This window comes from Clarias gariepinus, chromosome 26 (assembly GCF_024256425.1).
Source record: "Clarias gariepinus isolate MV-2021 ecotype Netherlands chromosome 26, CGAR_prim_01v2, whole genome shotgun sequence".
In the NCBI taxonomy this organism is placed as follows: Eukaryota; Metazoa; Chordata; class Actinopteri; order Siluriformes; family Clariidae; genus Clarias; species Clarias gariepinus.
Window position 1 is genome coordinate 3,923,738 of NC_071125.1, and position 16,874 is coordinate 3,940,611.

The window sequence follows — 16,874 nt, forward strand, 5'->3', positions numbered from 1 at the left end:
TCCTCCACAGAAGAATTAGTGAGGTCAGGCAAGGAAGTCTGAGAGCAGTCAGGGTTTTAGTGCGGGATTTAAGGTCAAGACTCGAAGGTTCTACAACTCCAATCCTAACACTTGGCTATTCTTGTCTTTATAGACCTCGCTTTGTAAACAGAAGCACTGGCATGCTGGAACATACAGATACTTGGAGAAAGCAAAAGACATTCTATACAAATTTTGTGATGGGTGATGCAGAGGTTCCCACGGAGTCCACCTTTAATATTTGTGCATGTGCTGTACTGTTACATAATGATCGAATAAAAAATTTAACTATTGTAAGAAGTATAAATCCTAAACATCTACAGTTGACATAACAACCCCAACCATGATGCAGTTTAGTAGCTTTATTTCTCTTAGTGTATGGTCAGAACCCATACAGGTCTTACTGTACACCAAGAACTTTCAACAAGTGAAAAAAGAATGGGTTTCTTGCATGAAAATACACCTCCGAACCCTGTGCTGGATTAAATGAATTCTAAGAAAGGCTCATTTTTCAGAGGTAATAGATATGAGTGGTCTTAATAATACCGAAGCCCGACTTTAGTTTGCTGAATGCAATGCTACATTACCTCCAAGTCAACCTGAAATTAAATCCTTTTGCGCTGTTATTAATTACCTTCCACTGAGCGTAGTCAATTCCCACCAGACTCGATCCATGACTCCTCTGAGTCAACAGCACAGATCATCTCTATTTTTCTTGCTTAAAAGTAAACTTGGCCTCCCATATTAGCTCTCATAATTGTCTTTGAACACGTCACATACTGTGTGTCATCTTTTGAATAACGACAGCCATTAGCTGCCAGAACAGCAATATTTCAAATCCTTACCGAGACTCCCGTGGAAAAATCCCAGGAGGACCCTTTGTGTCTTATATTCTATACTGTGCTCTACAAAAAGCCTCCATTTAATGGTTATCTTTAAACGGTTAATTGTTTAAATGTTCCTTAAGAGCTCTACTTGGATTCTTTTATACGAAAGTGACGCCTTCTTTTGTCTTCTTTTGTCGGGTTCTACATGAAAACGGACAAACAAAGCCTTTTAGATAATGGTCTCGAGCAATTTTAGGGTCTTTGCAATGTAAGGGATCTATGTAGACTGCTGTAGTAGAAACCATTTACGATGCTATAAAACTTTTAATTAAAGAGGCTTTTGGATCATCAAATGTTCTTAGAAGGTTCTAGATCATCTTTCTACTTACAGGACCAGTCAAAAGTTTCGGAACACATTTATGCTGTATACAGGGTCACAGCAGGGCCTGGAGCCTATCCCAGGAGACTTAGGGCACGAGGCGGAGAACATCCTGAACGGGGTGCCAATTCATCACAGGGTACACACATTCACACACTATGGGTAACACCAAGTATGCCTAAACTGCATTTCTTTGGACTGTGAGAAGATTTGGGATTTGTTTTTGTTTTTAACTATAAAATAACACACATGGCATTAGGTAATTACGTAACAACAACTACAACAGTCAGTTGTTATTTTAAGACACAACGCTCAGCTGTTCTGGACTAGTTCTTGCAAGAACTGTATTGTGTCAAGTGTATTTGCAAAACCCATCAAGCTCCATGATGAACCTGCTCGCATAAAGACCTTTCTTGAAAAGAAAGACCAAAACTTACCTCTTAAGTGCTAGAACAATGTTTTTTTGGTCTGTCGACTGGGGTTCACCAGGGGTTTACCCGGGGATATGAGTGGATTTCTTAGTTAGGTGGTCCCTCAACCACTACTCATCCTCGGTTATACATGTTGCTCTTGTTCATAACAGACTCACTGTCCACAGTCATATTTATTTATCTACCCATCATGTACCCTTATCTGCATTGACTTTCATTCCACCTCAGTCATGCACCACCTATTTTTGCACTGCTGCCATTTTCAATGGCTATAACTCAAAACATAAATTTGCACTAGACTATCCACCAATATTCATCCTCATTCAACCATATTATATATACTGTATGGTGGCGCAGTGATGTGTTTGAGGTTCGGTTCTCACCTCGGGTCTGTGTGCATGGAGTTCGCATGTTCTCCCTATGCTTGGTGGGTTTCCTCCGGATACTCCAGTTTCCTCCCACCATCCAATGACATGCAGATTAAATTACTGAAATGCTGACTCCAATGGGTTCACCTTCTGTTATAGAGCTTTATGTAAAGCCTTTACATAACACTACATATGCTCTTCAGTCCCAATGAGAGAACATGAGATCTAGCACTTTAATACAGTACATGGAGCTATTTCTAAAAGGAAACAAGGAAAAAAACGTCAGATGCCTTTAGGTTACTAGTATGAACATATGATTTTAGGGTCTTTTAATGTGAATTACTCTTGTTCTATCTAGAACCATACAAGTTTTCCTACCAGAAAGGGTTCCAAGTGGAACCTATGAGGCTAAGAGTCTTTATTGATAGTGTAACCATTAAATCATTCATTTCAATTAGTGTAGTTCTCTTAGTTTCATGAAACTTTACCTCATATATTTCCATTGGAGAATCAGAAACATATGTATGCTCAAACCGTTCTAGAGATAATTACCAGTTCTACCTTTCTATAGGGATCCTACAAGGGTTCTTCAATGGTCTCAACCAGAGCAACACAAGACAAACCAAATTGAAAGTGAAAATCTGGTCATTTTTAGATTCTTTCAATTTTGTTCACTCTAATAGAATGTGTCTCTCAAATGGAAGTTCTATGTAAAACCCTATAACAGCGTGCTTTCCTACAAGAACAGGTGCATCTCCGTACGCACTTATGATGGTCCCACCATGCCAACTCTTCCCTAGAGCGCAGAATGACAAGCACCAATTGGGTTCCCGTTTGTACAAGTTCTGCAGGTATTCTGTTGACGTCAGATGTGAGAAGTTTTTCCCGAAGTGTTTGAGTGTTGCAGTCTATGGAGTCACCTTTATAATCAGGTCATTCACATTCCTTCAGCAGATAGTAACTCCCTCCCAAGAGAACTGTGGGGTCAAATTGAGACTGCAACCCTCTGTCAGCATGATCCATGAAATTGCTCCATTTCCTGCAGGAGATTCGTGTGATGCATCGCACGCCGTAGGCTTTCACAGCTCCAGGCTATCTAGCACAGAGAGTGCAATATGAGCAAAGAAAAAGCCAATCCTCCTGTGACAGAATGCTAATTACTAACTAAACTCCTCCTGATCAGAACCTCGGGAATGACCGAACCATCCATCCGTTTACTGGGAGGAATTTCTGCCGGCCTGTGTACTTCCATTACAGTATATGCTGTATATTTTATTTCTTCCCCCCCCCCCCCCTACATTCTCTCCCTCTTTCAAGCACTTGAAAAGAAAGGTTTTCAAGCTCATCCGTTGTAGGTTGCGTTGAGAGAAAATGTGCCGCAATGCACTCTCAAAGATAGAATTCTTTGCACTCAAGTGTGTCATTATGCAGCGCCGAGTCTGAAATGGTGACTAGTTGAGAAAGCTTTTAAAGTCAGAATTAATATAACAGAAGGCTGGAGGAATTTTCCATTGTTCAATTGCATTTCTTACCATTCAGAGGATACAGGTTCGAAATCATTAAGAAGAGATCTTTACACAGCAAATGATCTTTACACATTTTGGTCAATATTTTAGTTCATTTTTGGTCAAAAACTGGAGGAAAAAAAAGCACTGAACATTTTTTTGTTCTTTTTCCCATTGGATTGTCCAAGGTTTAAACAAGACAATTAGATATTCCCCCTAATGTGACATCATATAGGAAGATACAGGTACCCTCCCCCAGCATGTTACTCAGTCCTGTTGTTCTTTTAAGGGGGTGTGGTCTAATCTGTGCTTATTTACATAGACACTAAAATAACACATGAATCAAAAAATTAAAGCAGACTGAGTTTTAGGTCTGTATTATATTTCAACTGGAGCATGAACACACAGAGACCCTTTTTTGTTAACTTAACAAAAATAGTAAAATATGGGACCTTGAAGGGCTAACAATACTGATCAACCTCTCATTTCTCCATTTTCTGCTTCTAAGGAACCAGACTTTCCTGTATTTTTAATATATTTTTGGGGAATAGGTCTCCGGGCTTCCGGGAGGACATTTTTGTCTCTCGCTTTCAGTCCAATCAAACCTGAGAAGATTGAGATGAACGTTTTTTGTTACGTCAGGTGCAGAAGAATCAGGCGCAGATGATGACCTATGATCAGGCCGCTGGGATGTTGGAACAGACGAGGGGGGAAATGAGGTTGCTGCTGAGGGTGTTATATAAACAAAGAATTTTGAAACTGATTGCACTTTCCAGCTTGGTGCATTAAAGCATTTGTTCCCATTTTTTTTAAATTAGTCTAATACAAAGAAATGCTAAAAGAAAATATAAAGACCTTTTTTTTTTTGGCGCAGCACTGTGTGCATATCCTGCAACATAAATCTGAATGACACTGTGCTTGGTGATATTTAGTTGGTTACTAATAAATAGACAACACAGATGGCCATTGTTACTGTATCCCCATGGCGGTTTTTAGACATTGTTTAATACCAGAAAATAAAATAAAAAAATAATAATACTCAACCATAAGGGGTAATGATCAAGTTTCAGTGTTAGCAAGAGAACTTCTCCCCTGGCTTACCTTCTGAATACGAATTAATGGAGACATTTGGTGCAAAAGTTCTAGAATGCAGTAGAGCAGACACACTTGAGCTGATTAGTGATTTATGAGACGACGAGCAGGATTCCAGTGATGGCCAGATCAGCATGAGCTTTGAAGCTTTGGAAGTTGAGTGGGCAGATAAGGAGGTAAGAGAGCCGGACAGTTAAAAAGGGCTTTGAGATTGATTGTAATGAAGCAAGGTTTTATTCTTCCCATCAAGCAGGCAAGTAAGGTAGAAAACCATTAACCAAGAGTTTCATTGGGATGCATCTTTTTTTTATATACGACTAAAGATGATACATGGATTATATACATACAGATCAGAAGGTTGGTGGTTCGAGCCCCAGCTTTGCAAGGTTACCAATGTTGGGCCCTTAAGCAAGGCACTTAACCCTGTTTGCTTCATGGATGCCATAAAATGGCTGATCCTGCGCTCTGACCCCAGCCTACTTTAAAAAAAAAAAAAAAAAAAAAGGGAAGTATATTCAAAGAAAAAAATGATTTAAATCATGCATGGTGGATTTTTTTCATAGGTTGCATTTAGCGGTCGCTGCAGCACTACAAATATACTTTCCATAAGTTGAAGTGAACATTTTCTTGGTTAAGTGTGCATGTCGTATGAGAAGCTTTTTCTTTCGCATCAACAAAGAAGGCGCTGAGGATTTAAGGCCGGAACTGGAAAATCGCGAAAATTGGATTTCTGAGCGCCCAAAACCAGTAGAAGCTCGCTATCTGTAAAAGCTCAGGTCAGAGCTCTTAATTCAATTTGGTCTACCTAAAATGTTGCTTCCTCAGCTGGATAGGATCCAATTCAGAAATGTGTGCATATGTGTGTGTGCTTGTGTGTGTACACTGACAGCTTCCTGGAACTGCAAAAAAAAAAAAGAAAAGAAAAAAAATGAGAGCCCATCCCATATACAGATGTTGGTCATTATTAGTTCATAAATAAGTTATGGCCACATGACGGCGCCAGCAATCCCATTCAGCAACTCCCGCTCTATCTGCTTACCAGACTAACGTCTCGGCTATGCTTGGAGCGTGCACTTGCGAGACTTTCCCCCTCAGTCTCCTTCAGGCAGGGATAAGTCATAGTGGGAAATTTATACAAGACAAGGGAGAGAGTTCAAGTGTAGGTCCGTGGAGGGAACAGCTGAGTTCATTCAACACCTGGAGATTTTGACAACGAGCCTCACACTCGCTCCACTCAGACTCCAGAGACCCAGTGGAGCGTCAGGGTTTTAAAGGGTACACGTGGCATTGTTTTGGCTTGAATTATGGAATGCATGTTTATTATCCTCGCACGTTTCATAATTAGGCAGAATTGATTCGCTGCTCATTTGCTCCTCATTTTCGATGGTTTTTTGTTTTTCTGCACCAGAATAAACAGAGCTGCTCTAATGTGGAAACTGGACACGTGGGGAGAGTTCCTAGCCGTCATTCATCAGTGAGGTTAATCAAAACATGATGTGAGTGTCTGTGTGTGTGTGTGTATGTTAATTTGTATAAAGTATTATTTCAGCATACACAAGTTAGCAAAGTAAGATTTTATTTGAAATCCTGTGTTTTTTTTTTTCACATTTGTTTGATGAGATAGATGAGCTTTACCGTCCTTTTGACCTGTGTAGATTTTTGCATGGGTAGCTTTAAGGGATGTACAAACATGTACACACACACACACACACACTTTACTTAGCAGGTAATAAATCAGCAGTAATTCACTTTTCACTCCATCGTCCATTCACACAACATCAAATGCACGTGCGTACAAATAAATCACAACATACAGGAAGGAATAAACCAGGTTCTACTGATCTAAAGCACTGAAGACATCCACAGAAGGAAGGGCTTAAAGTGCAAACAGCTGAGCAGTAGAACTTATTTTCCCATACTTTCTCCTCTCTCTTCTCATACATAAAAATCTTTTAATATATTTTTTGGACATGACAAAACCCAAAAAAAGAAAACAGAAAAAAGATTCCTCCAACAATAAACCCCTAAATCCATTTCGAGCTTTGAATCAGTGTGTCATATGGTAATGACAATGCATAGTTACCTGGTTTGTCTTTTTCATTATTGCGGTATACTATCACACATCAGATCCGTACCGGATTATTTGTGTGATGATGGACAGAAAAAGGCAATAATCCACACTGGACCGGACCACAATTAAATTAACGCTGAGATGGTGTGTCAGATTTAATCCGAAGTCACAGTTCGGAGGTCAGTAGGGAGCGAACAGTACCGGCGTATGGCTGGTCCTAATAGGCCCAGGTGCAGGGCGAAGAAGTGTTGTGGGGAGAGATTGAGTCTGGAAAAGGGATGGGTTATGGCTGGCACGAAGCGGGAACCCGGCGGCTGCTGCGGCAACGGCTGCCAAGTGAGAGGGTACTATTGCGGCGGTCAGCGTTTGGCCCATGTCCTTACTTAGAGGCAGCTTCACCGGCTGGGTAGAGAGAGAGAGAAAGATTTTTGTTAAATTTAAAGTTTTGTTTGCAATATAAGGCAAGAATAAGGGGGGAAAAAAACGGTCACAGAATTGGCCTTTGTGGCACACCATCAACTTCCATTACTAACCAGTGTTGTTAGTGCCTCCTGAAAAATTCGTCCTAAGAGACATCATTGTCTAATTTGCACATTTAATAAATTGCCATGATCGTTTTCACATCAAATCGTGTTACATAAAGAAAGATTTAAGGAATACTTTAGATCTAAACTCAGATCTAAACAAAGTTGTATTAAGAAATAAAGAAATATTTAAAATTTTTCCGAAAGGAAGAAGTCATCTTTGTGTATTTACTATATAATTAGAATACTGGTAATGGGAATAATGATCTGTGACTGGTTGTTGGGAAACCATAGTAATTTATGATTAATTATTAGGACACAACAGCAATCCATGACTGGTTATTGGGAAACAATGATCATTTGTGATTTGATATTGGGAAACAATGCCAATCTGTGAGTGGCTATTGGGAAAAATTTGGATTTTGTGATTGGGTGTTAGGAATAATGATCTGTGATCGGTTGCTGGAAAACGATGGTAAGCCATGATTGATTATTGGGAACAATGGTAATCAGTGATTGGTTACTGGGAAATAATAATATTCGGTGATTGGCTGCTGGGAAATGATGGTGGTCCATGATTGGTTAATGGGAAATAATGCAATCTGTAACTAGTTACAGTGGTCAGTTATTGGGAAACAATGGTAATCCATGACTGGTTACTGGGAACAAGTCTCTAAAGAGTTACCAGATCTAATGACAAATACACTAAGATGGCAACAAAACATTAACATGCTCTATTTTGCTTTTGTTGAAATGGGAAATTCTTTAATGTTCGAACGTACAAAGTTGTATTTACTAAATAAAGTGACCATTCCAAAGCATCTTTGTGACCATTTGTGCTGCGGGACTAAATCAGGCAATTCTAATATCATTCATGCAAATAAATACAGGTGCATCCCAGTATATATAAATATATATCCCTAATAAACATATAGTCGCTGAAACATAAAAACGTGTTTATGAACCTAAGTGCTGTTTTGTAAATGTCTTCCTGTCAGCAAATAAACAAGCACTTCCATGTTTTATAGCCGCAGTGTTTGTTACTGGGAGTCTTTTGGATCCCCCGTGCTGGTGGGATTAACCGAAATCTGAGTCCATTAGGAAACTATGCTGAAAAACTTCATGGTTAATTTCATTACGTGCATCCTGGTCATTTGGGAACTGTATGTTTTCTAAACTCAGTGCAGAAATACAGTTGGTGTGGCAGAGTGTTAGCAGCTGAGAACACAGTATGCTGGGGAAAAAAAAAAACCTGAGGCCAGAAAGCAACGGATGGCCAAGCACTCCGTTCAGTTTGGGGCTCCAAACTCGTGTTTAATTTCTTCCAATAAATTCATATTAATGTAAATTGGCAGGCGAAATGTTGGCACAATAGTTTCATCGGTTATTAAGTATAAATGATGTCTGTTTGAAAAGTCTGTCTCTCTAGCTAGCAATACTTTAGTCACGTGTGTGCCAAAAATAACAAAATCCCGTAACAGTCAGGATCAACAATTAGTCCTGACACATCAAAACGGTTAATTCATTATAGTAATCTGAACTCCAAAAGGAAACTGCAGTAGAAAATCCAACATAAAGTGTAGTAGTAAGGTGTTCCCCCATTACATGCGTCTTGGCACTGATTCTCTGAGAGACGGAGCAGTCATTTTTCCAGAGGATATTCCTTTATATGATGGTTTGATGATGGTGGTGAAGAACGTGTCTAATAACTAGCTTTGAAATCTCTCACTGGGTTGAGATCTGGTCAGCGTGAAGGCCATAGCATATGATTTTAATGCAAGTCAATGGAAAAAAAAAGGATAGAAAAGGATGGCCTCAGCACTACCAAGCTTCTACAGGAGCTAAGCAGTGACCACTAGATTGATCTTGTAATTGGTGCCAAAACCTTGATGCGTGTTCATAATTAACAGTGCATGCATAACGTCTGTTGTAGTCTTACTGTTTTTCCTGTTTGCTGTTTGGTCTGTCCTTTTGGGGTCTTAGTGTAGGGGCTGTACTTGGGCTTGGCCGGTTTTCCAGCCGCTCTGTCTTTATGGCGCCGGCTGCTGATGTGCTGAAAGTTGAGATATGCACGGTTACTGGGTTTGAGGAACACAGTTTTAGTCGATCAGTCATGGTTTTTCGTGTCTAACGTTTGCCCTGGAGCTACCGTCTTAGCTAATGTAGCTAAGTAATGGAGTAAGTAAAACTGCATCCAGTTCCTTTGTAATGCAGTCAAGCACATTTGCTGATTGCACCTTGGACAGACATACTAGATTTCAGACCAGAAGAAACAATCAGGAAATTAGACGACTAGTACTTTATGTTTAATCATAATACACTTCATTGTGATGCGACACTTAGCGCCAATCCTGCAAGCTACAGTGATGTGCTGCAATAACCTAAAAGTAACAATAATCAGATTTTTTAAAGTCTGAAAAAGTTTTAAAAAAGAAAAAAAAAAAAATTGACAGTACAGGGACGTTTTCTAAAAGGACATGTTGAAGAATCATGGAAGGAGTCTCCAGTTACAGGGCTTTGTAATGAGGTTGGAGCTGAAAGGTCTATTTGTCCAAGTTATAACACTTTCACAAATAATAAAAGTTAGAATAAATGGGAAAAGTACATCATTACTTAACAATTAATATATTATCTAGATCATATGTATTGAATTACTTTACAATGTGCTCTTATAGAAAACTGAATCTTTAGATATTTAACTGTCTCACATTAACCTACTGTATTGTTGATGTTTTATCCCCCATATAACAGCATGCATTAGATCGAGTGTTTTGTTCTTCACTTGTTGTTTCATGCATTCATGGATTAAATTTTGTAAATACAGATGATGCTGTTTTAATAATGAATCAGATTATGTATCCTAATAAAAGGCATTCAAACTTCATTTGGGGTGCTAATCAGAAGGTCAGGGGTTCAAGGCCCTGCTCTGCCAAGTTGGACCCTTAAGCGAGGCCCTTAACATTTCCCGAGCAAGAAAATAATGTTTCTATATAGTAATGTGTCTGTAACAAATAAATGCATATCAAAATCCATATTAATAATCACATATTTTAAACAACTTCTCTAATTTCTCCTTTTCCATCACAGGGATCTTCTGACCTGTTTGAGCTGCGTCTCGGAGTTGACACGGACGTCACATGTTTCACAGTGGAATGTCTTGTTCTGCAGGCCCGTCGATGCAGCACTAGGCGACAGTAGCTTGTTTTTCACCCCTGGCCTGGGGAAGGACTTGATGGAGCCGTTCCCGTTCCGCGCTTCCAGCATGGTCTTGTGCTTTGTGCCTGAGGAACGAATACAAAAACAGCACTGTTGCGTTATATGAAACACTACAGGACCATAAAGATGACATTCAAGAATCAGCTCTGAATTTTTGGAAACGATTCTCTTTTTTTTTCTTTTCATGCATATTGGGACTTTGGCTATTTTGCTGCAGTGCGGTTCTCTCGGTAGAGCTATTGTGCTCAGATGCTACTGTTAGGTGGTGAAATCTCATTGGTGATTTAATACTATAAAGATGTGCGAAGACAGCTGCTGAGTGTTCATGTTATGGACGAATATTTCTACTAGATGACTCCATTCTGGCGCGGATTGTAGCTGTTCGTCTTTACAGAGTATCCTGCTTATCGCCTCGGCAGCAGTCTGGAGAATATTGAGATGGAATATGTTTTCGTGCTTTGCTTTTTACATTACTGTCTTTGTGTCATAACGCACTGAGGAAATCATGACGCGGCTTTTAACCCAAAATAATCAGATACCCTTCAGACAAAAAAGAAACTCTGGAAGTCAAAATAAAAACTCTTTTAATCCTGGATATCTTGCATCAGCTGCATCAATCTTAAACCACTTTCTGTTCACGTCCAAGATATCCTTTCACGCCGAACTTGATTTGCTGTAAATCATCTTATCTTACAGGATGACCTTTGGGATGAAAAGTAGAGAAACCTCTCTTTCTCTCTCTCTCTTACCGCTATTGTGAGCCTCGAGCTGGGACGCTGAGTTGACGGCGACTTTGCAAAGCGAGCAGTAAAGGAGACGCAAGGCTTTCTCCTCCTCCGTCTCCTTCTCGGCTTCGGGGTCCTGGGCTGCTCCAGGAGGGAGGTCCGGACTCTGTCCTTCTGTTGAGGTAAACTCGGCCTCGGGGGAGGCCATGCTGGACCCGCATTTTGCTGGAGATGGAGAAATCGCCGGCTGTAATGGATCAGGGATGGCTTCTGAAAACGGGATAGAGAGCAAGTTCAAGGTTACCTTCCTGAACATCAACAAACCTTTGACGGTTTCAGATTTCGTCTGTTACCTCATTTTGCAGTGTTTTCGAATTGGTACTAGAAGATTTGGGTTGCAGGAACTTTGGTGTACCATTAAAGGAATATAATTAACAATGTGCTGATGTGCTGCTGATGTGGTGTTAATGATGTGTCATTACTACTGCTCTAGCTGAGGAGCTAGAAAATCCTTGACCCATTTGGTAAAAGTCTCTCTGTTAGTGTACATAAGCTGCCTTGAACAGTTCCCATTATTATTTATAACGCTGAAAACACATGGTCACATCATGAACACAGCTGCACACAACTGGCATGCGAACAGCACCACAGCTGAGGTTCCTATCACTTCCCAAGAGAGTGGGCGAAACGCAACTTTTGTTATTTTGTTATTTTAACATTTTTCCAAGTCACATATCGTCCAACTCACGGAATGTATCCAGAGACGCCCGGGACCTTTTAGAAAAAGCTTATAAATTATTGCACGGCGGTGACCAGTGTGTTGGAATGCAAACATGAGGCCTCATCTAGATCACGTTCAGGTTTATTATTCTGAATTTAAATTTGGATAACTGATATACTTGGTCAATCAATTGATCTTACATCACGAATTTCCTCTCTCAGCATGCACTACAGTTAAGCCATTCATGTTTTGTTTGGTTTCACATCATATGCTTTGGATGGAATGCTTTCGTTTCTGTTCTAGTTCGGTCTCTGCCCACCGTCTCCGTCCTTCTCTTGTCATTTGTATATACTTTAAATATCATATACCAAATCTGTTTTCCACTTTACTGTAAAGAAAATGTACCAAACAGCGATTTTTGCCTACAAATACACCCCTTATAATAATAATAATAATCTTATACTGGGTTTATTGTGATCTTATAAGGGCGGCACAGTGGTGTAGTGATTAGCACTGTCGCCTTGCACCTCCAGGGTCCGGGTTCAGGCTCAATTCCCATTTCTGTGTGCATGGAGTTTGCATGTTCTCCCCGTGTTTGGTGGGTTTCCTCCCACAGTCCAAAAACATGCAGATTACGCAAATTGGCATTCTCAAATTGCCCGTAGTGTATGTGTGTGTGCCCTGCTATGGATTGGCACCCTGTCCAGGGTTTACACCGCCTCGTGCCCTAAGTCTCCTGGGATAGGCTCCAGGCCCCCCGCGACCCTTAATACAAGATAAAGCGGTATAGATGGTGAGTGAGTTTCATTATTTACTCGAATTTGCAGAAACACTGTAAGCTATGCAAACAGTAATACACTTTATAAATAAAGTATTCTTGTACATTATAGTATTATGTATTATGTAACACCATGTCATTGTAGATAATTATATAAAGATTGATCTTTTGGTGGAATTATTTTTGGGCGAGATGAAGGTGAGGCCAGACACTTTCATTTTTACCAGGGTTTTTACAAATCAATTCCCTTTAGAAATCTTTAGGCTAAATGCTGAACTCTGTAAATTAACCAAATGCTAATACGGCTGATATTAACTGAAAGTAAACCTCTGACACAGTTACTGTTTTTTTTTTTTTTTTTTTTTTGCATAATGCATCTGTGATTGCTGCCTCAGGCTACGGCAAATTACAAATGCTTTTAACGCATGCTGGGACACGCAGTAGTCTGACCTCTCCAACAACGCTGAAACTGTTCTAATTTACAGAACAAATTTCATATTATAGAGTTATTAAATATGAAACCTTGAATGGCCTTGTTCCCGTTCCAGGGTTATGGGAGGAAATATATGAATAAATGAAAAGTTTGACAGCAAAATGAGATGTGCATTTTGGCAGTATTGAGCTTTTTTTTTTTTTTTTATGAAAAAAAAGCTATAAGTATTACAAGTATATTTTGTGCATGGGTTCACAAGGGTGTCACAAGGGTGTTAGAAATGCCCAGGCACTAAAATCTTATGTCAAATTAGTTTAGGTTATTTCAGTGTGATTTTGCAAAACGCTCTAACTCCACCTGCCACAGTTTTGTCCCGGTGGAGAAATCAGCCTGCAGTTGTGCTCGTGGCCATGTGCAGTTTATCGTCAATAGTAGTGTGGGTTGAGTTTTTAATAACATAAGAATAGAGCAAACTCATGCTTGGATTCTGATATTATAGTGGGTCTCTGGCGGCAATGCGGAACTAGTGTTAGGTTTTGTCACACAAACACTTTTCGATTATAAAGTTGGTTGAAGATTACAAGTAACAATACAAAAACTTTACAGTATCATCAGCCTCTCTTTTTTCTCTCCTCTGCTTTTAAAAATAGCATCTTACCATAGTTACAGATATACAGTAGATATGTGCCGTATAAGGTCCGAGCCGACATCAACCAAGTGGCAGACGCCCTAATTCAGAGCAACTTAGATTTTAACTTCTTTATACATTTGACCAGGTCAGGGTTGAGGATTGAAGGCCTTGCTCAAGAGTCCAACTGTTGAACCTGGAAGCTTCCAAACTGTATTCTAATGCTTTAACCACTGGGCTCCCCCTGACCCCAATATATGTCTGTGGTCCCACAAGGTTATAATAACCCGTAAGAATGTTAGCTATCACGTGCACTATAATGTTAAACTGGTACTTTAGACACAATCCTGGTAAAATGGTTCCATTCCATATAAATATTACCATTATGGTACATGTATAACATATTTTTTTAGTATCCTTGTATGTATTCCATAGTACCATACTACCAACATATATACCAACTTATCAGTTAAAAGTTTGGACACCCCTTCTAACTTCATGGTCTTTTCAAATGTTTACATCTTTCTACACTGTAAACCAACGCTGAAGGCGTCCAAAATATACAATAATCTCCTTTGAACAGTTGATATTGAGTGTCTTCGTGAGAGCCAGTTTCATCACGGTATTTAATGGGTTTTGCAAATACACTTGATAATACTGTTTTTGCACAAACAGTTCCAGAACAGCTGACCTACATGTGTTAAAATAACAACTGACTGTTGTTGCTGTTGTTGTAACTTCATTACCTAATGCCATATGTGTTATTTCATAGTTGTGAAATCGCCAGTATTGTTCTAAAATGTAGAAATGAAATTATTAAACCAAAAAACACTGAATTAGATAGTGTGTCCAAACTTATGACTGGTACTATACAGTATGTACCATGGTCGAACCATTTACCATAGTGTGTTACATAAATTATATCCCATAAAATTTCTAATGGGAACGGAGAATTCTTGATCAATGATCGCAGCGTATACTCAGGCATACCAAAGACGACAGCATAAAGGGCACATCTGATGTCTTTTGCACTTCCTGCTCAATTTTCTTTAATAAGTATTACTTTTAGTAAACATTTAGTGCATCATGGCCCCCAAATGCAGCAAAACCAGTGCTAATGACAGTTCAAAGCTTCTAAAAAAATATACAGTGATTTTCAACAAAAATGTTTTGTTAAAGACAGCAATGTGTCCCTGTGGACAATAATTTGTCACTAATAATGGTAAGAGCTGTCGCCTTGCACCGCCAGGGTCCGGGTTCGATTCCCACTCTGTGTGTGTCTGAAGTTTGCATGTTCTCCCCGTGCTCGGTGGGTTTCCTCTGGGTACTCTGGTTTCCTCCCATAGTTGAAAGATTAGACTAATATTTTAATCCAGTTCATTCCATAAACTCCAATATTTCATCATCAAGTTTTCCCACATTATTGTTTTAACTTCTAAGTTTACACTTCTCCCTGCCTTTCTCTTGATTACGGGATAATCACTCACAGAGCCAGTGCTCTGAAAGCGGTCGTGTCAAATGTCAAGCCTGACGGCGCTGGCCGTCAATATAACCTAATGAGGCTGACAGGGCAATTAATTGCAGCTAAGATAAACCGCCATTGGTTCCTTTCTCCCAGAACGCACTGTAGCGGTGATCGATATCCCGCGAGACCCTGCACACCTTTTGTGCAGACATAACACAGAGGCAGGATCCACTCTCTCCATCTCAGGATTCAATCGATACTGAATTATGTCTTTCTATTTTGGCGAGCCATTAAGTGGCTCTCTTATTTATCTTTCAGCTCTTCTGGGTGATGTTTAAGAGAAGCGGTGCAAGGATGCTCGTCCATATTCGTCATATTCGTGACTAAAAAAATATCAGCATCTGTACACGGATAAATGAGCGACTAACAATAGAAATGTCTTGCAATGGAGGGTGTTTGAACCTGCATGCTTTTTTTTTATGTTACTTTTAAATTAATGTGCTTTAATCACTTCGGGAACGCAAGATAGCTTATGGAATGTGGTTACATTAGTAGAGAACATTACATTACTCATTTAGAAAACTAATGAACTTCAAAGGGGGAACATGTCTTGCTTGGGTGAAGGACGAGAATCGCGCAATTTTTGTACAAACCGATAAAGAATATCGTCCTTGTTCAAGTCAACCCATGCGCAATTTGTTCACCCGAAAGAGTAATCTAAGAAGGCCAAATCAATCTCATAGTATGCATCGCTAACCTTGAGTGTTCCCCCAGCCCAGTTAGTAACACTACCTTAGCCACAGGTGATTAGCTGGACAATTTGTCAGCAGTAACTGGAACTTCTGCTCTGCTGTTAAACCACATCATTGACTCGGACTATAAAAAGCACAGGTGTTCTTGTGCCTCTTCGCTGACTACCGGACACCACATGCTCATTTCTACCCTAAAATACATACTGACTAAGACTCATATGAGATTTGGACTCCAGGAGGCTTGCTAGAACTCAGCGAAAAACCTGTTTTTTCTCCATGGCTTTGTTTCCTGACAGAAAGTAAGACTCGAGTGGGAACAGCTGATGGAGCTCTTTCATCAATGCCAAGGGATTCAGCTAAGAACAAGCATGCAGTCGCAGCACTCTGCAGCCTCTGCTACTGTAGGCTGGGATGGGGTTTACAGCTCTATTACACTACGTACTGTATATTTGACGGACATAGAGTTTGGTATTAAACGGTCACAACGCAAGTTGAGAAAAAACACGTCAGCAAAGCTTTTAGACACTTAATTCAGCAGTTTGGTTATGAAGTTTGGTTAGGAGAAGTCACTAGTCATACTAGTCACAAAGAGGTCAATTTTTACTTAGTGAGGTCAGGCGGGAACAACCCTTTTAAAGGGCCAAAATTCAGTAGAAATAATGTATGTATTTTGACAAGAGAGAAACGATTAGATCAAGTGTTTTTACGTGGCTAATATTTACCTCCATCCATCCGTCTAGGAGCCTCTGTAGTCCAACTAAGGACCGTGGAGGACAATGGTGATTATCATCCGTGGTGGGACCTCCGGCCAACATTCACACATGCACTCACACACTAGAGGCAATTTGAAAACGTCAAATCTGCATGTCTTTGGATTGTGAAAGGAAACTGGAGTGCCCAGAGGAAACCCAACAAGTAAAGGAGGAGAACATGAAAACTTC

The 16,874-nt window shown here is 39.9% G+C and overlaps 1 protein-coding gene across 1 annotated transcript in view; it reads right to left on the reverse strand.

Annotated features, from left to right (window-relative positions):
- Positions 1 to 6,179: 6,179 nt before the first annotated feature.
- The window catches only part of znf385d (zinc finger protein 385D), a 79,342-nt gene continuing 68,647 nt past the window's right edge, over positions 6,180 to 16,874 (reverse strand). The window contains exons 5-8 of the mRNA XM_053487492.1: positions 11,181 to 11,426; positions 10,315 to 10,496; positions 9,155 to 9,268; positions 6,180 to 7,093 (exon numbers count right to left, since the gene is read on the reverse strand). Coding sequence (XP_053343467.1) covers positions 6,872 to 7,093; positions 9,155 to 9,268; positions 10,315 to 10,496; positions 11,181 to 11,426 — 764 coding nt within the window. The 3' untranslated portion in view covers positions 6,180 to 6,871. The remainder of the gene's footprint in view (positions 7,094 to 9,154; positions 9,269 to 10,314; positions 10,497 to 11,180; positions 11,427 to 16,874) is intronic.